The sequence below is a fragment of the Motacilla alba genome, chromosome 13 (genome assembly GCF_015832195.1).
Source record: "Motacilla alba alba isolate MOTALB_02 chromosome 13, Motacilla_alba_V1.0_pri, whole genome shotgun sequence".
Classification (NCBI taxonomy): domain Eukaryota; kingdom Metazoa; phylum Chordata; class Aves; order Passeriformes; family Motacillidae; genus Motacilla; species Motacilla alba.
The window spans coordinates 14,468,361-14,495,775 of NC_052028.1; the positions used below are offsets into that span (position 1 = coordinate 14,468,361).

General features: G+C 41.9%; 1 protein-coding gene across 4 annotated transcripts in view; it reads right to left on the minus strand.

Moving 5' to 3' along the window:
* RNF145 (ring finger protein 145) overlaps positions 1–27,415 on the minus strand; it is a 47,193-nt gene that overhangs the window by 9,979 nt on the left and 9,799 nt on the right. For all 4 annotated transcript variants that reach the window (XM_038149840.1, XM_038149844.1, XM_038149841.1 and 1 more), the window contains exons 3-6: positions 18,950–19,058; positions 10,036–10,127; positions 4,900–5,135; positions 790–965 (exon numbers count right to left, since the gene is read on the minus strand). In XM_038149840.1, coding sequence (XP_038005768.1) covers positions 790–965; positions 4,900–5,135; positions 10,036–10,127; positions 18,950–19,058 — 613 coding nt within the window. The remainder of the gene's footprint in view (positions 1–789; positions 966–4,899; positions 5,136–10,035; positions 10,128–18,949; positions 19,059–27,415) is intronic.

Here is a 27,415-nt window from a genome sequence, read left to right on the forward strand (position 1 = left end):
ACCCCTCTTTTCTCCATCCCACTATGGCACTGTACCTAATCTGCCTAACCCAGCTTCTGCAGCACCCCAGCTCCTCTCACCCTGCATTCCTGCTCCCTCTGTATGTACAAAAGCTGCAAAAGGCACACAGGTTCCAGGCAGGAGAATCCCTCAAATGCAGCCTCCCAGTGACAGCACCAACACAGATCTCTATCTTTTATATTACAACCTTTAAACTTTATAAAACTTTATGGCCTATAAAACCCTTTTATGTTTTCAGAAAGCTTTTACAAATGCAGTATCTTTCTGATCTTTACACCTCTGCTTTACACCACTGGGCCCAAAAGTTGCTTTGGGAGTTGGGTGCTTTGGCTGCTTGGATGAACTCAAGAATGTGTCCCACACCAAAATGATGGAAGCAAAACATCCAAAGCTCAGAAAGCAACACAATCATGAATAAGATATCAGATGGACTGAACTTCAGCTGAAATATCTCAGACTTAAAACCAATTTATATACTGAAAACAATTTCTGGACCAAAGCTTTAATTATGGCTACTCCTTCCTCAAAGGAATACTTTGCTTTCTTTGGGAGCTTTTCTATTAGTGTCTGCCCTGAATGGGATCCATGCCTTTGCAGGACAAGATTAACAGGGTTTATATGCATGGTCACTGCAATAAGGACAAATATTTGTTGGGTATCCAAGTGCAATAAAGCCAATATCCACAACTCATCTCTAAAAGAGCACAGATACTCATTTCAGAAGACAGTTCAAACAGAAAACCAACTATCTGCAGGCTCCTGAATTACCTGGTCAAGAAGAGGAAGAGGAGCCTCTCTCTGGAGGCAGGCTGGTCCCGTGTACTGAAATAGGAATAGATCTGAAGAGCAAATAAGACGAGCCAGAACACCATGAAAAGCACCGGGACCACCAGCTGGTTCCACAGAGACATTCCCAGTGCCAGGAGCCCATACACCTCCACCACCTGGGAAGACACAGAAAGACAATTTGTTATTGAGTCACAGCACTTGGGATTTGATAACAAAAGGGAAGTCAACAATACAGTCACAAGGAAGGCAAGGATGACATGACATCAGCCGTCCCACAGGAAGAGAGGAGGTACATCAAAGTACAGTTTGTGACAAAGGCAGAGCTCAGGTTCAGCAGTGACATTTCCAGTCTGTCTGGCAGGAGGCAGAAGTACCTGACTGCAGCAGCAAACCCTCCCACCAGCTCAATATCCCTTCCTACAAACACCTGGCTTGAAGCTGCTCCCTGCAGCCCACTCACAGCTGGAGGGATGAGGACATGTGGCTCTGGGTCATGCCAGCCCCTCAGATCCTCTTGGCCAGTTTAAGTCACAGCCATGCTGTTTTCTCTGCAGCTACTGCCGAGTCACTGCACACATTAGACACTGAAATGAGTCATACCATTAAAAAAGGAGTAAATCTACTTTGCTGACCTGTTTTTAAGGAAAAATTTAAACACCCTCACATTTTATGCTTAAGTATCGCAGAAGGATCACGTACCTAATCCACCAAGTGTTTTGAAATCCATGCTTAAGACTTATTCTGGAAGACTCTGAAGCTCAAAGTAGTTCCTTTGCATTGCAAAGACTAAGTTGCAATCACTTCCAAGACACTGGAACTTCACATAGCTGGACTTAGGTCAAAAGGAAACTGCTCATAACTATTAATTCTTCATCACCTGCTTCCCAGAATGCCATGGAAACCATCACGGCAAGGAAATTTTTGGAACTGCTAAAAAAGCTGACAAGCATGAGGGATATGACACTCACGGGACCTGCTGCAGCCCTGGGGCTGATGGACAAGCAATATGCTGCTGGCAGGGACACAGTGCCAAGCTCCTGCTTTGCTCACAGACTTGTCAAGGAAGTGCACCTGCCCTCAGGAGAATCCCCTGGCCTGGGAGCAAGGCAAGCAATCCTGTGCAGCTCCTGGCACAGTGCTCCACCACACTGGAAAAGGGTCACGCTACCCTCATAATGCAGATTCATAACCCTGAGACATTTCTGGCACCTTCTGCTGCAAACAGGCAGCCAAGGTTCTGGGCCTGCTTTTAAATTATACCCCTGGGCACAGCCTAACACACACACAAACACAAAAATCTGCCCTGTTAGGGCTCTCAGGAAACACTCCTGGTGTTTAACATTCCAATACTCACTAAGTTTTGACACTGATATCAAACCCAGCCTAAAATAGCTGGAGTTGTGTGTAACCTCACAAACACCAGGACAGCACTGAAAACCAACAATTGCTCAGAGTTACAGCAATGGAAATACAAGCATGAAAGCATTCCAGATGGAATGGCAATATCCTCCTCTGGAATAAACATCCATCTAGGCTCGATTTGTGGCAGAGTTGCAACCAGGTACATGAACACACCACGAGCTGATGTTTTTTCTGCTGTTTCAGGAACAGAAGGGAAGAGCAGCAAGTTCTTAAAACAAAAATCCTGGGTTTTGCCAGTACAAAGTGAAAACCACTCACAACTATTCACTGCAACTCTTATTACATGTGTTTAGAAAAACAGCATCCAACATTCTTATAAACCCAGCGCCACATGACAAATTTTCTGCCATTTTTTCTGTATTCCCAAGGGAAAAACACTTTATGCCCTCTGCATAAAAAGCCAGGAGAAAGAGTATGATCAGTGTCCAAAGGCCAGGGATACAAGGAATACTTCCTCAGGATTACTGTAATACAGCCTGGCATGGAAAGACTTGAAATACTGGGACGGGGCAGGGGGGACACAAGCAATTCCAGAGATGAGGAGACCTGGGTTAACAGCAATATTTAGAGCTCAATTCTGACAAACAAACAAACAATCAGCAAGAAACAACTATTTTCTCCCTTCAACCTGGAATGTATTTGCAATTAAAACATTTGCAAGATTTTAAAGTGCTTTAAACATGTCTAATAAAACATAGATACAGGTCTCATATCCACATTTAATCTGAATTTGACTTCAGGGAGCCAAACTGTGCATCCATTCAAGTACATGGAAAATAGAAGTGCTGGTTCCAACCTTTTGCAAGGCTTTGAGCTGTACAGACATGCAACTGTTTTACCCCAAATGTTGCCACTCACACACAGTAAGCATGGTATTTCTATTCTCACTGGAAAACAGGATATTAAAGCTTTGCCAGTCAGCTCCCAAATTAATTTTTTTAATCAGTTAATCTACAAGCCAGGGGATGCTTTGACTGGATATCAGGAAAAGTTTCTTCACTGAGAGGGTGTAGGAATGGACCCCCTATGGACAGAGTGACAGAACCTTCCTCTGTCCCCCAAAACCGAAAGAGCCCAGAACTTTCTCCCAGTGATCAGGTAGAAAAGTCACTGACAGGACCTTGGGGGCTTCACCTCAAGTTTGGGGACAGCTAACTGGCCATAAGCCAAAAGGTCCCGCCTGGGCCATTGAGTAGAAAAGGACAGAACAAAGAAGCCAAATGGCTTTTGTGAGGTGTCTTTACCAGGAGCACAGGTCTATGGCACCTGGATCGAGTTTGTTATTTTGCCTTTATTAAACCTTTTTTGTTCCTGACGCTGTCACATCAGCCTCCTGCTCCTTTTATGCCTTCCAAAGAATGCTGAGCTATTCAGGGGTGTAATGTTGGGGTGTTGAGAGCTCATCAGATCAGCTCGAAACCCCCGGGCAAAACGGTACAAGAGGGTGGTCAGGCATTGGAAGAGGCTGTCCAGGGCAGTGGTGGAGTCACCATCCCTGGGTGGATTTACAAGATATATAAATGTGGCACTAAGGGGCATGTTTGAGTGCCTGGACTCGATGAGCTCAGAGTTCCTTTCCAACCTAAACAAATCTGTGATTCCATGGATGAGGTCAGACCAATGCTAGGTGCTGTACAAACACAGAAGGATAATCCTGCTCTAAAGACCAACTACATAGAAAATAAATAACCAGACACCAATGATCAACATGAGACAGGCTGAGACCTTGGCACAGCACACACCTCCTGCTGCCAAGTTTTTGTTTGTGTATGACAGATATGACAGCAAACAAGAGCTTTAAAGAAGGTTTTGAAAGAGCTTAACAAGTTAGTTTTCAGACTGCTTCTGGACTGAAGAGCAGAAGGCAAAAAAACCCAAGTGCCTTGGTTTGAGAAAAAATCCAGGCAGTGATGAAAGCTGAAACAGTGGCTCAGTCAAAAGCCAAGCATGCATCAGTATTTTTATACTGAAATATACAGAAGGATGTCTACACATATATATCTATATATTTACATATATATCTATATATTATATAAAAATACAGGAAATGTGATGCTTCTGTACCACAGATAAAGTGTCCTTTGAACTAAACTTTTATCAGATGTCAGAGCATTAAGAAAATGGACACGTCAGATCAGTCTTCCTGTTCGAGGCCTCAGTGATGTGTCTGCTCTAAAGAAAATACCACAGACTTTTCAAATCAGAGATTATTAGAGTCAAATCAGCTTCACTGTCACTCACAATTTAACACTTCTATAATTACAAACACTTTTCATACAGAAAGTGTTTCTTGAAATGAACAGCTACTACAATGAATGCCCGGGGATTACCTTCCTCACTTAATAAGGCTGCAAATAAATTCCAGCGTGACACAATCTTGTCTTTTAGCCTGGATTTGGGAAGGAATAAGCAAAGTCCAAGCAAAGTGGCCATGCTCAGCTGGCAAGCAGCATAATTCAGGCTCCTGTCTTAACTGCTCACACATCCAAAACTAACATAAATCAAAGAAAGAAGATGCTATGGATAGGAGCTGATTTGGTTGGCTAAGAAAGGATGAGTTAGCACACAAACAGAGGTGCACAGAAGACAGCTAAAGTGGTGGTTTTTTTACTTCTTTCCTGCATAAAAGGCAGAGAAAAAACAGAATGGTTGCATCCACCACCCTACCTGGACCAGCTCTCTGTACGCAGACTTTGCCAAGTTATAGGGCACCAGAAGATTTGACGCCAGGAAGTAAAGAACTTCCAAGCCGGTGAAAATCATGGCGAATTTGTTGATGATGACGATGGTCTCGAGCGGGACGAGGCAGAGCCGAGCCAGCAGAGGGAGCATGTGCGCGGAGAAGAGCCAGATCTGCTTGGTCTTCATGACGCAGGAGCAGAGCGTGCACACCACCAGCTGCCCTGGAAACGCGACACAGCAGTTCAGAACCAAGCTGATTATCCCCTTCAGGAAAAAGCGTATTTTTAATACGTTATCTTTCCAGAACACCGTTATCAACAGCCAGCATATTATGATGGTTCTAACTAGGACATCTCTGTTACGAAACCAGGCTCCTCTCCGTGTCTTTTGCTGGGTCACTAAAGTTACCCTTTCCAAAATGCTTTCACTTCTCAGATTAGCCAGCTGTAAAACCAAAACACATGCAGAATCAGATTAATAAAGCCCCAGGAATAAATCATACAGAGGATAACTCAACAAGCCAGCCCCCTTTTTCCTCACCATCCCCAGCTCAGCTGAAATCCCATCAGTATCTGTACACACAGCAGCTTTTCTGAAACCCAGCTACACTATTTCATCCTGACCTACACAAAAAAAGCAATCAGAGGTCCCAAATGGCTTTTAGAGCAACAATATTTACACTGTCAAGAGGAATTACTGACCAAGAACAGCAACAGGAGAACAGCCAGGTCAGCAGCTGAGACTTCAATAATTTCATAACGCCCTGAGGCAGTTGCTCAGAATGATCACTGAAGCTTGCAAGTGACAGATAATTAACAACTAAATTCTCTTTAATAGCTGGTGGGGACACAAGCATGAGCACATCTCCCCCCCACACCCATAGATTTGGAGGGGGGTATTTCTAAAGCACAAAGATCACTTCAGTACAACTGCTCCCATCAGAGACACTGAAGTTGCACCCTTAATCCCAGAAGAAACTGAATGGGGTAAAATGCACATTGCCTGGGTAAGAACAATCCTCACCCATCCTTTTGCAGTAAGGAAGAAATTTATGGCATACTATTTGAAAACAGACCCTTCTTCATCATCTATGCTAATTTATATCCAAATGCCACAATATGTGGTACTAAATTCAAGTGCTAATGCCCTGGTTTGGAACTACTTCCATGTTTGCATTTCGTAACTTTCCCTGAAACCAGGAGCTGGCCTTAGGAAAAGAGAGGAACCAGACCAAGGCCAGTAACATCTCTAGGTCAGCATGAGCTCCATGTGCTCACATGAGCTCACTGACCTTGTAAGCCCTTCTGGATGGGCTGGGGAGGGAAGCTGCCAGAGGAGAAACAGCAGCACCAGGGTTTTGCTTTCATTCTGCCAAGCTTCCCTTCCTAGGGAAGGACTTCTGCTTTCAAAATTGCTTTCAGCTCAGTTGCAGTTATCTCTCATCTCTACTACTTAAGCATACAAAGTTCTCCCTCCTTCCCACCGTCCCCTTTCAAGTTAAATTCCTATTGTCAATTTGATAGATGTATTTCTGAATTAGCAGATGTCTCTGCAGAAGAAGCACCCTTGCTCTCAGCACGACACTATCAGCATCCTGGGTCTTCTGAGCCTCCCAGAAAGTTACTCTAACTCATCTCTTTAAATGTTCAGCAGACTCCAGCTCTGAAGCATTCTCCCTGTGCTTTGTTGTTCTCTGCCCACACACACGTTGCTACAACCCTATTTAAGACAGCAGCAGCTCACTGCTGTGCTGTCATATTCAGGAGCCTGGCAGGCAGCTTGCGAGGATTTCTGCGACTCACGGTAACTACGGCAACTCGGCTTCACACACAAAGGGGCACAAACACCAGCATCCACTGTGTTCCTCAGCATTTAATAAGAGTGTTGTCATCTGAAATCAAACACTGCAGCAGCACCACATTAAACAATCCAGGGCTCTCTGGGATGACTCTGGAGCTCTCTGATCACAAATCAGAGCCTGAGTGCAGTCTCAGTAAACAGCAGAACCTGCTTTCCTCCAACAGCCATGTGTGGAGTGTGCTGCTCGTCCCTGCTCAGCTCTGGTCCTCCCACCCTTTTAATTTAAACACTGATCAAAAGTAATTTGTCATGGGAAGGAGAATTGTACAGACCATCAAAGGAAATACATGGAGCACTTTCTCCAACCTCCTCCCTGAAGTGTGCACCTTGTCAATTCTCAAGCCCTGCAGGAAAGGCACGAATGTCTCCAATGGAGCTTTGAGTGATGGTGCTTCCCATTTTAAACTGGGGTAACAGCACCTTAGTTCAGGACAGTCAATCTCTCTCTGCAGTAAATCAAACTTTATCTGCAGATGGGGCTGCACAGCATCAGTCATCAACATCAGACAGCAGGACCAGCCAGAGAAAGTAACCTCACATCAAATCACAGATTTTAACACTCGAGGTATCTGCTATGACTATGAAATCCAGGTGAATGTTTGCAACCTGGAAACTGAAATGCTGGGGCCTGAAAACTGACAGGCACAGCTAATGAACCCACCAGCTGTAACACCCCCTGGAACACACCAACCAGGGTCCTCTGCTAGGGAATGAGGCAATAAGGAAGAAATCCACTGTGTGAACTTCCTGCCCATTCTTTTCCCTTCCCCAAACCTCCACAGACACATTAAACATTGCTGACATGTAGCCAGAGCCTCTCAGCTCATAAGCTAATGGAAAACGTTCTACAAGAAAGCTGACATGGTACAGCCACTTGGAGTAGAGAAGCATCTTTATTTCATTCACAACTTTAGAAAGCTGATGTTAACAAACTCCCTTGCCTACATCAGTGACTTACTCAAAAACAAGGTAACCCAAAGTTAATATAAAACCCCATTACTGTGCCATAAGAATAAGCAAGTCTTCACAGTAGCATCATTTTGCAAAACCACACAGCAGCTTTGCAAAGTTCACAGATGATGTGCTCCAAAGTGGCTCACTCATCCAAGGGGCCATCTCAAAAGACAATTATTTCTTCCATCCAGCACTTAGGGAGACATTCTTATCCCTAGACAACAGTCATCAGACTGACTTAAATGCAGGGGAAGAAATGAGTGTGGGATCCCATTCAGAAAGTATTAATGAATAAAAGCATTAACGAAGGTTACTTTTGTGAAGCAACTGATACTGTACATCATTCCCTTAATTCTGACCAGAACTTCAGGAACAAGAGCTGTACCAGTAGCACCTTTATTCCATTCCCTCATGCACCTGCTTTGGTGCCTGTCAGCAGGGCTGCAGCACAGCACCCTGCCAGAATGTGTGAGAAAAAGATGGAGCAAAGCACCTGTACATTCATTTTGCTGTGAAGATGACACCACTCAGTGCTCTGTATTCCTGAAACTCCACTGAATTAATAACCTTGTATACAACAAATCTTGTATACAACAAATGAAAACATTTCATATTTATACAAAACACTGTCAAGCCTCACAGACCACTTTCACAAGTCTTCCCCAAAGATGACTGCTTGTCATCAAGACCAAAATTACATTTTCAAGTTGGCTTGAAAGAATAAGGACAATTAAGAATGGGGATATTAAATGTGTTAACACACAAACATTTGCTAGTACAGTCAAAAGCACCTATTTCTGAAACACAATTACAATAAGGGGACACTTTAGTCAGATACCCACTACAACCCAAAACTGTATTGAATAAAACCGTTATCTTCTTCTCACTTGTTTTTAGTGCCTATTAAAACCTAGATGCAACGTGCTGGGTTTGACTCTTGGTTTAGTTTTCAAGTGTTACTGAATGACACAATGCCTCCTGATCTCTTCCTGCCCAGGCCTGCAAGATGCTTTGTGAAACTTTCTGAGGGATTCTGCTTTACCATGGAACCCTGCACTGCACCTGGGAGAGATTCACAGGACTAATTACAAACATTTTCTCATAAAAAACATGCCAAAAGCTTTAGCTGTACTTCGGCATCATTTGACAAGACAAGAAAGTATACCTAGACATTCAGAAGAGAGAGGAAATTATATCTAAATAATTTTTCCTTGAAAATTACCAGTGTTACTTCTATTGAAAATACTAAAATCAAAGACAAATGCAACACTTGAAAGTAAGGATGCAGGCAAAGAGGAGATGGGCAAATTCTGTCAGACCTAACATACTGTAAAGTGGTAAACCCATTTTTATCTGCCAGTAGCAGCTGCAAGTAAACAGAAAGCAGCTGAGTTTTGCCAACAATAGTACATGGCTGACTAAATCTGTCAATAGTCTGATGGAAACCATAGATCTTAGTGAAAGGAATTATGGAAGATTTTTCTTGCAAGCTTGTCTCAGGCTTCATTTTAAAATACACATGGGGTGTGTGTGTGTGTGTGTGTGTGTGTGTGTATTCCAGTATCCTCTCAGGAGAACATATGGTTTGGTGTAGCAACCTTAACGGTGAATTTCTTCTCTTCCAGTCAAAGTTCAAAGGGTACGGAAGCACTCTGGGAAGTCCAATTCTTCATTATTTATTTGGGATTTTTAGGTAGGGAAGTTACCTCTGCCATTAATCAAACTTATCAAAACAATCAAACAAACAAAACAAACAAACAAAAAATCAAAACTTAAATGTGTTTGACTTGTTGTTCCTTAACTCTTTAATTAGAAATATCCTCAGGACTCTGTAAAAAAAACCAGTAGTCTGTAGTCCCATGCTCACACCCATCAATGCATTTCATCAGATTTTGTAAGAAAACGACATTGTTTAGCTATAAAGCCTATGAAGAATTTATGTCTACAACACGTGAACTGACAAAAACACTACAAATGCACATAACTATTGAAATTTCTACAGTACTTTCCACATGAAGGTTATTATAGACACTCCAGTTGCTTTGAATCAGACTGCATAGGCTGAGAATAACAGAGGCAAAGCATAATAAACAGACCTGGAAAATATTTCAGAGCTGCAAGTATGGGGTATTGGTAAATCAGTGGCACAGAAAAAGCCAGGCAGGATCCAGCTGTCCTCCCATGCCTCTTGCATATTAATAAGAATCACAACAAGTAATAAAAGATTTGAAACAAAGAGGTAAAACATGCATGTGTTCCAATGAAGAGAATTAGAGCCCTCACCTCTCAATTATTTGAAGCACTTACCTACTAAAGCAGTCATGAAACGGTTCATGGAGAGAGGCTCCAGGTACATTGGTCCTTCATAGCCTGATTCCAGTTCGCTCCTCACATAATCCCTAAAAAACACAGACCCACAAATTATTATGATCCATCTGATTGAGACAAGAAGCAATTTATTCATTCCACATATATGTAACTTCAGTGTACATCACAGCCAATTAATTAAATTGCAAAAAGCAATATTAACACTGCTGTTCCAGCAGCCGAGCTGATGGAAGGATCCAACTGAGGCATGACTTGAGCAAGAGCAGAATTATCTGTAATTAGACTCACTGGCAGAGCTGTAAAAATCCTTAGGGACATCTAAGCTGTTCTTCAGAGCGTGGCCTCAAAACTGCTTATTGACAAAGCCTCTTAGGCACCATTCCATTTTTAAGTATCCTTATTAAGTGTTTTTCTTCCTAACAATAATTTCTTGTCCCACCAGCAACATGTGAAAAAAAAATATGAAAGCTTGACAGAGAGATATTCCAATTCAATGCTTACAGTATTTTGCACTTAAGAAGTTCTTTATATTCAATTAAAATATAAGTATGAAGGAAAAGCAATAGACAATAGTCATGGAGTCGAGTCAGGAACAGAGCTGCTACATCACCCTTTTGTCCAACACATTTTAGAAGTTTAGTTCTATCCTACCAGATACCCACAAACTGATAGAACACTATTGACAGACAGAAGAGAGCCTGAAGATCTGTAATTCCCCTCAGAAAAGGTGGGCTGGCAGGGGGGGCTCTGGCAGTCAAAGTGCAAGGGAAGAACCCAAGGACCCTGGGCAGGTTTCTGCTGTTGCTGGTCATCCATGGGCTCTGCCCTTGAGTAGGTTAACACATCAACAGAATTCAAACATGAACCTCACACAAAGAGCTGGCATTTCACACCTTCAGAAGCTGATCCTGGACCAGCACAGCAGGAATTCTGCAGTGGCTCCTTAATCCCCTGCCAGGAGACAGCAGGCAACACTCCCAACCTTCCACATCCAGCCCGTTTTCCTGCCATGCCCTGTGACCCTCCCTGCTCCACTCCAGGGCAGCTCCACCCTCCTCAGAGCACCACCAGCCCTGGCCTCAGCAGCACAAAACCCCGAGTTTGTTCCTGGCTGATCCTGTCCAGGACTCACATCTACCTGCATCACATCCCAGGAATGCCAGACAGACACACTCGGTCTGACCCCGCACGGAGCTCACAGAGTCTGTTTGCTCGAGGGGCAATTCAGTTATTCCGTGTTTATTTTTATCACTGAGGCCAGCCACACTTGCTGGGAGCAGATGCAGACAAAAGCACAGCAAAACAAGACTGGAAACCACAGCCAAGAGAAGAACTGCCCTTTTTATCTTAGTGCAGAAATAGATGCAATTTAGTGCTACATTCACTTCTCCCCAGAAATGTGGGAATATACCCTCCTCCTAGGATTAACTTGCTACTCCAAGCAAAGGTATTCACATTTTCACTTGCAAAAAATCTCTGGAATTCAAGATATAAATCTCAAAGTACTAAAACAAACACTTCAAAGCCTGTTCTTCATAGCTGACAACACTGCCTACTCAGAGCAGCTTTTCAAGTATCATAGTATATGTGAGGTATGTTGAAATGAGTTCTTTAGACTGCAACCTACAATTAAAAGCACATGAGGACTGAAAAAGCACCTAAAATGACAATTCTAGACAGAAATCTTCCCTCTGTTCTCCACATAAAGCTAAGCAGAAGTGCTTTTTCCCCACCTTCCAAAATCCATAAGGTTGTAATCATTTGGGCAAAGGGGTTATTTTTATTTATTTACATCATATGGACCAGCAGAAAGCACTTTCTGAAAGCATCAGCAACACAAACAGGAAAATCCATCAGTTACAGAAGAGAGAAAAAAAAATAACAGCACTTGCAAGATGCTAGAGATGGCTTTTTGTCTTAGCAAAATCATGTTCCACCCTCAAATTCTGGCTGGAAACGCTGCCTATTCCTAAGCTGCTGGAAGGAAAGCAGTGAAGACATCAAGTTTCTTCTATATTTGTTAGGAAACAGGTTATAAAATCATCCAGGATACCAAGTGCAGCAAGATGACCTTACACAACTCAGCCAAGAGACACAAACAAAGCTGCTTCTTCAACACCAGAACGTGCTTGGAGATGACCCAAATTTCTTCGAGCTGCATTTCTTGCTCTTGTCTGATTCAGTCATCTGCACAGAGGTCTGCACTTGGCTGAATTCTCTAAGTAAGTCTCAATTATAACTGAGTTTTAGGCCCACCAGTTTGGAGAAGCAATGTTTTAAGATCTCCTAAATTTTTTAAACAGTATTTTTAGCTGATTGCTGAATGAGGAAAGTGAAAGCAATGATTCTCCTATTACCAGTACAAACACAAGGATCTTTTGGCACAGACACCAATCAGAAGATGCCTCAAACAGCTGCAGTGCCATACAAGATGCTGAAAAAAGCAAGTGCCTGCACTCAATTTTGATCAATTAAAACTGTATTAATCTCCAGCTTTTACATTTGAGGATTGTTCACTTTACTGCAGCAGTGTAAGAAAACAAGAATGCTAAAATCATTATTTACTAGTTAATGAAATGACTGAAACTCCATTACTTTGGAAAATCAGGATTTAAGAGTAAAGCTTAGATCAGATTGCCTGCTGTTCATTCTGCAGATGCATTCCCAGCCTCATTTAATCCAACTCCTGCCTGTTAACAGGTACCCATGGACAGCCATGACTAAACTGCTCCAAAGGTGATCATTTTTCACATGTGATCAGTTTTTTGTTACTGAAGTACAAGAAGGTCTTCCGTTACTAAAAGTATGCTTTATAATTGACTGACATAAGGTACAGTGGTTATCTGACCTGACTCATACTGCTGACATTTACTTTGGGTGATTAATCTGCACTGTCAACATCAAACACACTCTCATAGGTTTCTAATGTCTCCAGACAATCTCAAAATTAAGTGTATTTTAAGTTTGTCCATAAGAAACAACTCAGTCTCCTGCTCCCACCCTTCTCATTTTAAGCTCTGTGAGGCTCAACACACCTGGGATACAATCATAATAAAACTGCAAAACATGAAATAAGATAATTATGTGAACTCCAGTTTCAGCAATAACAGTGTGTTTAATCTTATGACTTCTATTCTGCATCAGTTATTTTTCCCAAGCTGCTTTTTGCTGGAAATGGGTAAAAGAAATGTGATTCTTTTAATCAAGACATTTGTGCTACTACATATGAAATAAAACCAGCATCCACCTTCCTTGTCAGCAGCGGCAGGACTGTGGTAAATTAATTTAGTTCACTGCATTCTTTCACACTGCATTCTTTTGTCTGAGTAGTTTTCCTCAGCATGAGTAGCTGAAGCTGCTGGAGTCTCCAGCCACAACCTGCAAGCTCCACCTGGGAAAGCTGAACTTATCTTGAACTTCTGCTCAGTTACATGAAGGGAGGCCCTGAGACCAGTGTGAGCTCTGGGTCACAGCAGAAGCTGCAACCCAGCCAAGTAAAAACAGCCAACACCCACCTGGAGACAGAGAAAGAATCCAACATGGAAAAAGAAGATCCCAGACCAAAACCCACCACTGGACCAAGGGGTGTGTGCAAAGCACACAAACAGTGGATGCAGGATGGGTGCACTGACTGTGAGGGTACAAAGGCTCAGTGACCTCTGTGCTCTGGGCCCCTGGCTGCAGGCACCCAGCTCAAGCTGTTCCTAGTGCTGTGCCACTCCAATAATAAACTAATTTCTCCTGAAATTGGAGACTGCTGCAGGAAACCACTTTCACAACTTCTTGTCTCCCAATACCCAAGTGCTGGCATCAGGTGAGTTCACCAGGTACCTCTGGAGCAGGAGGCATTGAAGGGTGAGTGTTAAAACTCCCCAGGCAGAATTGGGGAAGGTTCTACAGTGGGTTTGAGTCACTCTCAGTGTCGGGGTGTGTTTGAGTCGCCCCCCCACTGCAGCTCACTCACAGCTGCACAGCCTGATCAGACAGTAATGAGCACACAGAAAGGGGATTCAATTCCACACGTAACAATGGGGTTCAAGTCCCTCACAGCAATGGGAAATCTAATCCTTCAGATACAAACTGTTGGCCAAATCTGACACTAAGACTGGATCCAGCTGCACCTACACTCCCCTCTGGGCCTCATGACTCCACAGGAGGGTCTCCCTGACAATCTTTTGTGCTGCTTTTTCTTTATTCTTTCTGATAACAGGGAACAAATTCAGCACAGGAAAGGGGATGCCCTTGGCCAAGGTATTGCAAAATTGAGAAAAGATTTATGGTACAGCTCAATTATCTAAAGAGCATACAGTGGCCTTGTGCCAGGAGGAATGGCCATATATTACTAGGACAGCTGGTGGGGCCCCAGGAAATTTGGCCACTACATGGAACTCTCAATCAATTAAGACTCACTTATTTACGACTCTGCTTAGAGGATAAAAGCCCTGGACAAATGCATTGCTGCTTTAGGGAAAGAAAATTGGATACACCAGTCTCATGTCAAGCGAGGGGTGAGTAACCAGCCAGCTAATGAATGATGGCACTATGAAGAACTGATACCCTGAAGAGATGAAGTGGGACAGCTCACTCACCACTCTTGGTGCTGTTAACCCAGATGACCACAGCTGCATGGCTAAGTACATAATCAATGCACAATTCAGAGTGGTATAAAGTTAACAGGACTAAAGAGGAGCTAATTCACACAGATTGTTAGGGGCTGGGTTACTCAGCCCCTAAAGCTCTGTAAAACCCAAAGAAGCAGCCCTCATTTTTTGTTGTGAATCCAGTACAGCTCATGATCCAACCACTGCCTCACTGCCCAGCACAATGAGCTTAGCCACCAGCCCTCCACAGGTAAGAGAGGAGTTGATCCCACAATTTCTGAAATTAGCACTAGTTCTTAGCTGCATTCAAGCACAACTGTAGATAAAATCTATGGTAGTCACAACCATTAAGAGAAGGGGAAGGGTGTATCTTACACATTAAAATTAAAAAAAAAAAATTGAGAAAATACAACTGATTTTGAGAGAGAATTCCAATGGTGGTGGTATCCAGCTAATTTCCCATATAGCTCCAGAGTAATAATGGCACAGCTTTTGCCTCAACAATATGCACCACATCAGAATACACCACAGATCCAATCCCTGCATTAGGATTGAATTGTGATGGAACTGCTCTCTACCCACCAGAGCTGAGTATGGGCCCAACAAACAGTATCAAATGGCAGAGTCTCAATGTTGATGTGCGTGTTGCTGGAGAACAACAGGGATTTATTTGTGAAAGTAAAACCATCAAAGCTCAAGACATTTGTTTTGACACTGAACAAAATGTCTGTCACTTGAAATACATTCCAAAGAAAGCCCTGAAACTGCACTCGCCTATGTTGGAAAATGATGTGTTTGTGTAAGAACTCTTTGTAATCTTATGTTTGTAAACAGCATCACTATAGGGACAAATAATCACTCAATTACTTCTAACTGTAGAAACACTGTGGGATGCAATTTTAATTATTCAGCTTCTATTATGTCCAATCAATGGTTACAGTCCAATTATACTTAAGCTAAAATTTACTACCTATCCCCATCAGAATAAATCCTGCACTGGTGAGGAAGCCACTAAAACCTGATGACCTGTATCAACTGCTGGAATGTGGCCAAAATGATGGACAAAAAACTCTAGTCACCATTCAGTGCAGAAGAGATGCATCATCTCTTGGAAATAGTGAAGAAGGAGGCACAACACCGATGGTGGAAAACTGTCTTTGGGTAGTCACCAACAGCAGTGTAATCCATATTAAGATGCTCCATCCAGTGGTGACCTTGTTCACTCTGCTTATATTGTGCCTGTTTCTTGTAAAAACGTTGTATGTGAGACTAAGGGTTGTATTTAAAGACTGTGAGTTCCTTCTGACACGTGAGGAGGAATGCTTAATAAAAAAGCAGGACTGTTGTAAATCAGTTGTGTTTTAACTGTATTCTTTTGTCTGAGTGGCTTTGCTTAGCTAAAGTAGCTGAAGCTGCTGGAGTTTTAGGCCACAAGCTCTGAACTCTCACCAGCTCCAAGCTCCCACCTAGAAAAGTCAAACTTATCTTGAATTTCTGCTCAGTTACATGAAGGGAGGCCCTGAGACCAGTGTGAACTGGAAGATAAGGAGGCCACAACTCAGCAGAAGCTGCAACCCAGCCAGATAAAAGCAGCCAACACCCACCTGGAGACAGAGAAAGAATCCAACATGGAAAAAGAAGATCCCAGACCAAAACCCACCACTGGACCAAGGGGTGTGTGCAAAGCACACAAACAGTGGATGCAGGATGGGTGCACTGACTGTGAGGGTACAAAGGCTCAGTGACCTCTGTGCTCTGGGCCCCTGGCTGCAGGCACCCAGCTCAAGCTGTTCCTAGTGCTGTGCCACTCCATTATTAAACTAATTTCTCCTGAAATTGGAGACTGCTGCAGGAAACCTAAGGCAAAGCGATTTCATTAAATTGGATTTTGGGTTTTTAAAGCTGACTTCTCTTCTTTCCATAAACAGATGGTATGTTATTTCCACCCAAATTGCCAGGTTAGCATGCTACATACAAATGTAGCATCTTCTGGCGTGCTCCAAGTATTCACAAATATTACCTGAACCATCTTTACACATTAAGGTAATTCTCAGCTCAGCAGGTAAGGAAACAAAACATTTTAAAAAATTAAGTAACTCGTCAAGGTCACATAAACCTGGAAGTCTGAAGTCAGAGCTTAACTATAAAATTCAGATGATCTTATTCCCAGACTTGCAGATGAAGTGCAAGCTATTTCTGGGGTGGAAAAAAGCACTGAAAGCTGAAGTCTTTCAACAGCTCAGAATTTCCAGGACACTGCAGAGTCACAAGTGCCAGATGATTCTGGTCTTGTTCTATAATTTGCACTAACCAAGCTGGCCTCAATATAAGACCTCTTCATTGGTCTTAAATAGCATCCCAACTGGTAGTGCATGCAAGCAAGTCCCTGGAAGTTTTCAGCTCTGAGCAGAATTACTAACAAAAAACACTGCAAAACAGTTTGCACATGTGACTACTGTATGTCTTGTAATGATCAGGCTGCTAAACAGAAACATAAGCTGGAACTGGATAGCTTTGGCAATAAGAGGAATGGCTCTGCCAACAGATATGTCTGTCACATTTTACTATTTTCAGCATGAAACGAATGGGATTCAAAAATCCTTTTGTGGGGCTAATTCAAGTGTCACTCCCCACACAGGATTCCCTGACTGTACAAAGGCTTCAGCTGAGAGCCCCTTGCACTTTGCTTCCTTCCCAACCACACCAGCCTAAGGAAAGGGTAAGCTCACTTGAAGTGGCAGCAGCTATATTTGCCTTGCAAAATACCTTGGGAATACTGCTGGACTATTTGAATCCCTGACATCTTTTAATTAAATATATTTTTTGTGCTAGTTGATGCAAGATTTAATTAAAGTCTTTATTAACTCGCTCCAGGAGCACCAAATAGAGAAAGCTTAGTAGGAACACACAGAACAGTCCAAGCAGTATTTACTAAATGTGTTACAATAAAGCCTATTAAGTCTCAAAACTCACAAAGCAACAGAAGTCAGAATTCCTATCACACAGAAATACAAACAAGGTATTAGAAGCAAACACAGTGCTGTCCCTTAATGTATCGACCAAATGCATAACATCTCTCTTTCTTCTAAAAAATTTAAAGACCTGGGGTGGCATAAACACCTCCAGCTGCAAATGTTCTGCACCAAAGTCCTCTGTCTGATGGGCATTTGTTACTGGATTTATTACTTCAACACTTAAATAATGTTTAGGTTGCTTTTTCAAATAAATAACCCTATAAGAAACACCCCGAAACTCCATCTATAACAACTCAGGACTCCCCTGAGGGTGACAAATAAACCCTGTTTTCCTTCCTACCAAGGCAATAAGAGGCTATAACTCCTCTCTTGTACACTCATCCTTTCCAGGAAATCATTAACTGCAGCTCTGACAGCCACAACAGCGGCATGTCAAATCATCACAAAACCTTCATTAACACTCCCCTGAACTGCAACATATCAAGAAAAACATTCCAGCAAATGCTCTGGAACAACAATTTTGATGTGGAAATAACAAAACTACCACTTCCATTAAATCAATTGAAAGCACATTTTTAAATGTTTCCCATCAGCAGGCACCAAAATAAGTCAGGCTTAAATCCATATTTTCAAAACTTCCCATGCAAAGCCTTTAATGTGATGGCAGTGTCTTTGGTTCCAATTAAACATTGTGTCAGTAGGAAAGCTTACACTGGCTTTCAACACATTTAGCAGGGGCCAAAGGAAGATGGTTGATTCTGTCTTCTTTGACTCAGAGTTCTCCAGACTCCTGCTCTGTGTGTCAGATCCGAAACACCTGCATCCACTGTAAATGCAAATTTGTGTAATACATTTTAAGAATAAATTCCACTACTACTTTGCTTTTAGTGGATTCCAGATCTCTATTTGCTCTCCCTCCTGAGGTGCCAGGAAACTAAAAGTAACATCCTGTCTGCTGTGTAAAACACCCCAGTGCTGAAAGCATTTCAGCTGAGCCACTGAGTAACTTAGATTACTGCATCAGAGGCCACACTCAGCTTGTGGTAAGTGCTTTCTCTCCTTAGATGGGTGGGCATTACATTCCCCAGACAAGTAGCTCAAAATTCCTGGTGTTTTTTTCAATGACTTCAAAGAACTACTTGACTGCATATTTAATTCTGTAAACTTTTCCAAAGACAAAGAACAGCAAGATATATTTAGGTGTCTGACATAGAAAAAAGGCCTCCACAAAACCATTTATAGAAAATATCAACAAAATAATTCTTATTTTTCTAATGTCCAAACCAAGCTAAAAAAAAATAATCCATTTATCCTTACCTGGAAATTTGGTGCCCAGCATAAAGCAGCAGTGCAGTCAGAAAGTACAGGTAAAGCTGAACCAGGTGTTGTCTTGGTAAAGTTAGGAGCACAACACTTAAGATGTAACCTGTAACAAAAAGCAGAACCTGATATTTAAAAAAATGCTATCTAACACCAAATTAAAATAACACTTAGCATGTTCATAATTTAAGATGGGGACACAGAGGCTTTACTCCATATTAGTCATATTAAAGCCCACTCCAGCTATCAGGGTTGCATAAATCAAGGACAAGACCTGCCACAGCCTGGGATTTGTAGCTTTTTATCCCAGCAGTTCCTGCACTTCTCATTAGCGTTTAGTGAGGCTGTTGAAAACGACCCAATGCAGATCCAGCTTTACTCTTTAAGACCACAGCCTGGCTGCTCAGCAGCCTCTCCAACAAGCAGAACCCTCATCCTTATTTTCACAAGGATCTCACTCAGAGACCCACATAAAGCAGCACTTTGAAGTCCACTCCATAAGTGGGTGGTGCATGTCCAAACTCCTCCTTTCCAGACAGGCTGCGGGTCAAAAACCCAGCTCATGGTGCCCTTACCAATATTTATTTCCAAGCTCTCTCTCCATCACTGCAGTGCACTTGTGCTCTTTCTGAAGGTCAGCTCAAGTGCCTGGCACTGAAATCCATTTAGGAAAACAACCCAGCAACAGCCAACAACTCCCCTGAAGCTAAGAAAAAAATGCTCCAGAAGAACATATCCTGACCCTCACAGCCACACCAGTCATGTCACATTTAAAGTTTCGTACATTTATTCAGCAACATCAGGCACAGTCTTTTTAGCTAATTTATATTTTGAGCTTTTGAAATATATTTAATAATGCAACTCTAGATTAAGCATTCATAAGCAGTGGCACAAGCAGGAACTATAAAACAGCTGGGGAACACAGCATGTTCCAGTATTTGGAAAAGATATTTCAGAGTCAGTATTTATGAAGAAGTATTTCAAGGCTGCTTAGTATCTGCCACGTTCAATAAGCCACCTCTGTAAAATTCTACCAACAGTCTGGTCTTCAAAATCTTGCAAGATGCTACTAGAAAAGACAACAGACCCACAGGATGGCAAGCAGAGAGAGATCAATTCAGATAAGACAGATTATAGGATCAATTATAGACAAAGCCAATTTACTTACCTTTTTAAAATACCAGTATATCATTTATGTATTTAACATTAAAGATAATTTTTCAATCACGTTCATGAAGTGGATGTGACAAGTTGCACATTTGTCTCAGGATGTGCTTTATAAAAAGCTGAAATAATTGCTAGTATCTTTTATTAAAAATCAAGTGTCATACAAGTCACTAATTCTGTACAATATCACTTTGACCAGAGGGCTGGAGCATCTCTCCTGTGAGGACAGGCTGGCAGAGCTGGGGCTGTTCAGCTTGGAGAACAGGATCATTTTTTATTTTGAGCTTTTTTAAAGAGGCCTGAAACACAGCACTCCATCAGCCTCCTTTTAGCAACTGTTTCACACAGAATAACTTGCTTCTACTTACAGCACATTAGAGGTTCTACACCATCAGCTTTCTGCACAAACACCAGCATTTGCTGGAATTCCTGTTCACCACCTTCCTTCCACCAAACACACAAATGGAAAGAGCAGGGACTCCTCAGCAGTCTCCTGAAGACATTTCACTACCTTGCACCACACCACAGCCTCAGGAGCCAGCTCCAGAGCTCTCAAGCCATCTGCAGACACTCCTACATCTCACCTCTGCTACATTCACCCCTGGATTCCTTTGTGAGGGACAATTCTCCCTGAGGAACAACCCACAACCATCTATCATTCCAGCACCAGTCAAATCTCTCCAAACCTTTCCTTCTCACTGTAGCCTGTGACTCACCTTCAGGTGGAGAACTAAATGGAGTTTATTATGCAGTCTTTTATTCCTCTATTTCTCTATAAATAGTTTCAGAATACCTGTTTACTGTATCTGTATTTAAGCTCTGTCATCTTTACCTTATTCTATCACAAGAAAGTGTGCTCCTTGGCCACGTGATGATGTACCTGAGCAACAGCAGGATCATTTCTGTAAAAGTAAGAGTTTTAGAGGGCAGGAACAAAGATGTGATACGTGTAAGGACTTTAGATATCACTGAAGTTCATTCTTCTCCACATGAACACAAATTTAATCAAAATACTTAGGATCCTTCAGGATACAACGAAGGAGTGGGAAAAAAAAATAAAAGGCTAAATTAAAAGATGAAGCAAGAGCTGTCACAGTGCTTTCTAACCAGCAGGCTTCCACACTGCACAGATGCTCAGATCTGTGCAGGGAAGCAGCACGAGACAGCCAAGGTTACTGCAGAAGCTTCAGCAATGAACTCCACTGCTCAGGAGTTTGGGCTGGAATGTAAATGTTCACTTTGAAGCAGCCATTTGGTTTAATTGTTAGACTTTGAAGAGGGGGAGAGCAACAGACATTTAAAGTAGTTGCCATTCAATCTTATTTACAATTTCCTCTTGTGACTTGGTAAGAGGGAGATTTCAGCACACTTCATACTGCAATATTTGCATTTTTGCTGCAGAGGCCCTATTCCCAAAGTGGTAGCAACCTCATTTTTATCAACAAAGCCTCTCCCAAAAAAAAGGCAAATAATTCTTTAACAACCATCCAATTGCAGAAGAAAAGGAAGACAAGTTCAAATTCAGACATACTTCCAATAATATTCTGTTTCCTTTGTTCTCATACAGACAAAGGAAGTAATTAGTGTACGTTGTAAATAAGATTCCACTTCAAAAAAAAAAAAAAAAAAGACCAGGAAATGAAATTTCTCACAGTAGCTTTCTCATCTAAATCATTACGTTCTGTTTTCATTTGCACCTCCTCAAGAAAACACGATGCTGAGAACATCCATCCCTTTAGAGAGAGTCCCCACACACAAGGACTTAGAGTTTGAGAAACAGTCATCTAACTGGGTAACCTCTGAGCAGGGGTTAACAATAACTAACACTCACTCCGTCCAAATGGAGCTTTTGAGCTCTGTGTCAGCAGTGAGCACTCCCCTCCTTTGATTTGGGCTGTGCTATTTTTGCTCTTGGGACTTGGTGCATTGTCCCTTTTGACTCACCATGTACATTTCTGTATAAAGCAAGCAGCAGGCTCAGGGAAGCCCAATTCCTGCCCCAGTAAAGGAATGGTTCTAACGCACGTTAAAAACAATAAACAAGATAAAGAAAAGACAGAACAATCTTTCCTGAATACAGAGTGCCCTAGTGCCACAACACCAAGAAGGAGACTTGCACTTTTATGCCTCCAGCTGCAAGCAGCAATACAGCAGACACATTCTGCCAACCTTAAAAACACACAAATCCCCCACTCAGCTCCTATTCAGGAGCACAAGGAAGCAGAGAACTTCTACTGCCTCTAATGCAAGACGGTACAGATTTAGGCTCCACTGGAGAAAATGAACTGTGAAAATCATCCCATGCAGAAAAGCCAAGTTGAACACTGCTGGACAAGAACACTGGTGCATTAACCAGTTCATGACCTCATTCACAACCTGTTGATTCAGCTCAGTGAAAACCTCTGGCTGTGCAGTGCTCATTGTTCAGTGAGCAGCAGCTCCCAGACTGCCTTTCAGCAATCTCTCTCCATTTCTGCACCACCAAGGTGTTCCCAGCTTCTCTCACCAGAATTACCTCTCTGCCGACTCAGGTGTCTGAGTTTACTGACTGCACACAATGGAGGCTTCTGGAACATGATCAAAGTCACAACTCATCCTCTTTATGAAGCACTTTAGTGCTCATTTGCATGATTACAGATCCCTTGTGTCCATTTCATACTATCACTCACAGTTTCCTGCACATTTAGTCTAAAAGTGAGAACTTTGCACATCAAAGAGTTCATAACATTTCTTAATAAGGCCACACCAACTCTTGGACTGCCAGAAAGCAGGAGCACAATTGCTTGGATTCTACCAGGAAATTAATTCAGAGGGCCCTACTTTTCCATTTTCCCATATCCCCTGTAAAGGGTCCATGATTTGCAAAGCAAGTTGCTGGGAAGCAGCAAGTCATGAGCCACAGGCTCCATCCCAACACGCAGCTCTCCTGCCTCAAAGAGGGATCAGTGCACTCTGAGTTAGTCACTGCACTTCAGCCTAATCCTCAACTGTCCTCATTTCAGTTTGTTCAGACAAATATCTGGCCACGACATGCAGGTGCCAAGAGTACAGGACATACTTCTGAAAGCCTGCATTTGAGATGGTAGAAATGCTACAGAAGCAACTGGCATCTTTATTTTTAGTGTGTCTAATTCTCAGGATAACCAATCACCAGACTGGTTACACTGCAATTTACACAGATTTCATAAATTATCAACGTCTAAATCATCCATCTCAAGAGAGGATGACTTTTAAGAGTTATTTTCTGGAGGATAGGTATGTAAAAGTATTAGATCAAAACTGAGAAAGAACACAACTAAACATACTTGCACATATGGAAATTGGCATTAACTCAGTCTTGGCTCAGAACAACTAAAAACAGAGATGAGAAATCCTGTTATCAACATCTGCACATCTTGGTGAAAATAATGCCAACAAAACAATTTATTCATTACAGGGGTACTGCCATCAACAGCTGTTTCTTCAATTTTTAAATGCATAACAGATTGGGTACTTTAAGTATAAATAATCCAAGAAACTGAGTTCTTTACAGAGATTTGCAGTATTGTCTGAACAAATAAAATGGACTTTTGATTCCAGTTCTGCCATTTGATTCAGAGGCTCTTTATAAATCACTAAGATGAGCTGCAATGCTGTCATGAGACTGGTATTCAGTATCAAAAACATTTTGAGTATCTCCTTTCAAAAAGGCTGCTAGTGGCTCCTTTAAAAAAATTAAAAAAAAAAAAAAAAAGTAGTGATGTGGGTTTCCAAAAAAAGAGACATCAGCTTCATACAGAAAAGCTACCTGAAAGTATCCATATGCTGAGAAAGCTGCTTAGGAAAAACCTACAACACTTAGGGAGCAGAAGAGGAATCTTCAGTCCTGAGTCAGAAAATAAAAAAGGCTGTGCTGGATTTGGAGCACGGCACACTCTCTACCTCCTCCTGTGTCCTACCAACTCCAGCACACACTGCATTTTATCCAAGAAGAGAATGAGGAGACGTAACAAGTAATTATTTTAAGAAATAAAGACCAAGCCCGTGTCATCAAACTGCACTTGATTAAAAATAGCTACAGTTTAAAATGAAATAGTAACACTCAGAAAATAGTTCTACTAGCCATTTATCTAACTGCTGCTGGCAGGAGAAAGACAGAAGACATGAGGCAAAGCCAGAGATGCTGATTCTAAGCAGGACCTCATCTTTGTATGCATTAACTGTATTTACACATTTAGTCATCCATCCTCTTCTTGCAATTTTAGGAAATTTGTTTCTGTAATGAACCAGCTCATTTCTTCTCACACTGAAGCTTCACTTGGCACTTCTTACAGTGTTTGTACCAGAGTAGAGTATCTTTCCCCTTAAAAGGCAACATAAAAAAAGAAATCTGAATAAAAGATCTTCTACGTAAAGCCCAAGAGCTTAAACAGAAGTGGGCAGACCAAAGGGTGCAATTAGCACGCAGGGGCAGGAAGTCCAGCAGGTTTCTCCTCCCTCAAGCCCCCCTCATAAAAGCAGCATTCATAACAAGCAGTTTGCACCTGGCAAGTGATGTGACCAAGAGATTAAAGTATTAACCATGCAGTTCAAGAAACTGTCATTACAAAAAGGGCTGTGAAAGATGACACACCTTCCAACTATTCCAAATATTTAAATACCTTTTTTTTCCCCTGAGAATTTCTTTTTATTTTTTGTAATGACAAAGAATACAGTTTAAGATAGAAAACTGCTCTATTTTTACTCTCGAGTAAGAAAACCCTGTATTTTGTGCAATTCTGTGCCTCACCCATGACAGTGACTTAAATTCCAAGCCTGACTCTGATTATAGGTTAAGCTCATGACTCTTTCCATCCAGCTCAGAATATTTACCACTTGGCACAAACAGCACTGCTTTGCCCTTCTTCACAGGAGGAAATTACGTGGTTTCAACTTTTTTTTCCATCTTCTCCACCAAAAGAACACAAAAAGAAGCATCTGTTTTCTCACAGCTACTCTACAGTGCAGATGAAAATGGAGAAGTCTGGCAGTAAGTGCTAATCTACCCTACCCAGAGGTTTCACCGATTCTAACCAGAAATTTATCTCTGCTGTTTGCACTGCTCTGTCCATATTTAGTTAAATTTCATGCAGGTGAACTTGTGGTTGAGTGGTTATCAGGACTGAGTATTTTCCTTTGCTCAAGCAGATAAGGGCTGTTTCATGAAAAGATATGAAAAGGAAAAGTTGTTTCAAAGAACAAAGTGCATTTCAGAAGCTTTTATTATACTCACAGTACTGCTAACTGGAATGGGAATCACACAGGAACACACATCATTTCACTTGTTACATTGAAGCAGAAAAGACACTCCTGGAAACCCCCAGGTCTGAACAAATTTCCAATTCTGTCTCCTTAGTTCCAGGAAAAGGTTCACTATATAAAGATTGGTAGAGTTTATTAATTTTTAGGGCTCTCTAATCAAATTGTTCCTTGAGCATCTGCCCGAGATAGATGCACCCAATTTCCTCAGCTGCTGGAAGCACTTATATAGCACTATATATAGCACTACAAGATACTGGCTTGTAGAAGAAATTCAGTGATTGTTTGATATTGCAAAGCTGCCACTGCATTTGCTGATAGTGTTTCCTAACTGCAAATATGAACAGAGGATTTTTCTTTTTCCTAAATAAAGCAGATTAGCATGTTGAAACACATCCACAGTGAATTGTTGTTTAAATTATATGCTGGCAGTTAATTTCCTCAAATGTATCTTCAAAGAAGCTCAATTCTCCAAACTGGTGGAAAAGTACTTTGTTTTCCCTACAAATCCAATTTATATATTTTGATACATCATCTTAATTAATGTTATACTCTAAAGTGATGCAACTAAATCTATATAAAATGTCATGGAGGCATGTAAATTGATTTAGCCCACTTTCACCCTGACACAGCTTAAATCCCCAACAACCAAGGAAATGAAACACAGCAACTTTATGTGAAAAGTTTAGTCACTAAAAATTGCCTGAATATCTTTTAAAACAAGCACCTTGTTTGACAATTTAGAAGCTCTTCTTGCTCAGCAACCTCAGTTGGGGAAACAAAAGTGCATACGTTCAATGTCATAAAAGCAAGAAGTAAAAGAACTGCTGAGTGATTGTGCACCAGGACAAAAGCACCCCTTGTACAAGGAGCAAAAAGTCAGATTTCACTGGTTTAGTACAAAAATAGCAACCAGATGGGAAATTCTTTTGGTAACAATACCCACCCCCTCTGTAGTGTTTTTTATTGGTGTATCTCAACATACTTTAACAAGGAAAATATTATTAAACGCCTATTAAGAGGGGCTTTGTCATAGCTGAAAATTACCCACTGCCATCTTGAAAACCTACTGCACAGCTTTTAATTCTGCATTAGAACCTGATCTGATAAAGTGATCCCAAAAAGCTTTGTGTGCGCACACAAATGCAGGAGAAAGCCAGCTGTAGGTACAGGCCACCACAGCCCTGTGTCACATTCCCCAGCTCCAAACAGAGCTGTCCTCTCCCACAGACAGGGGAAAAGGGAACTGTGACACCAGTGTCTCCTACTGCAAGTACACTGTCATCCCAGCACGAGTATAGTGGAGCCATAACAAAGAAAGCTGCACACACTTTTAGTGCAGTAAATGATTTACAGACAACAGACATAACAAAAAAAGGGAAGCCTCATGCCAAGACTTAAAGCAGTCAGGATTAAAGTCAGGACATGCTGCTTCAAAAGCCCACAGTTTCCTAACTGCTTAAGTAAAGTTTGTTTCCTTGAGCTGACTGCAGTGCATCTTTATCTTCCAAAACCATCTACAAGGAAGAAACACTCCAGAGTGGTTAAATTATATGCTAGCCCTTTCTCTCCAAGCCAGGCAGTGCTCAGGCAGATGCTTGCCAGAGATCAACCTCAACAGCCCAAATCCAATCCCTAATTTACCCCATGTGCAGATGAATCACACTCTCACCTGGAGAGCAGGTCCCAGAACACCAATCCTTTCATCTCCTAAAAACAGACATCTGGCATTCCAGAGCTGGACTTGCAGGCCAAGGCTCACACCTCAGCTGCCTGAGCTGAGTTAGTAATTTTGTCCATTTATCTGCAACACAAGGACTGGTTACCTGCTCGAATCCACTCACAGCACAGAGATGGGTCATAAGGATGTAAACTGAAGAGCCAAAATGGTGCAGCAGAGAAAACTGAATTTCTAGTGCTGCGGTCAGTCCAAACCAGGCCACCTTTTCCCCAGCCTCTCGTTTAATGTTAAGTTTCTACACTTCTTATCTGCACAGCATTTCACAGCAGCTTCCTCAT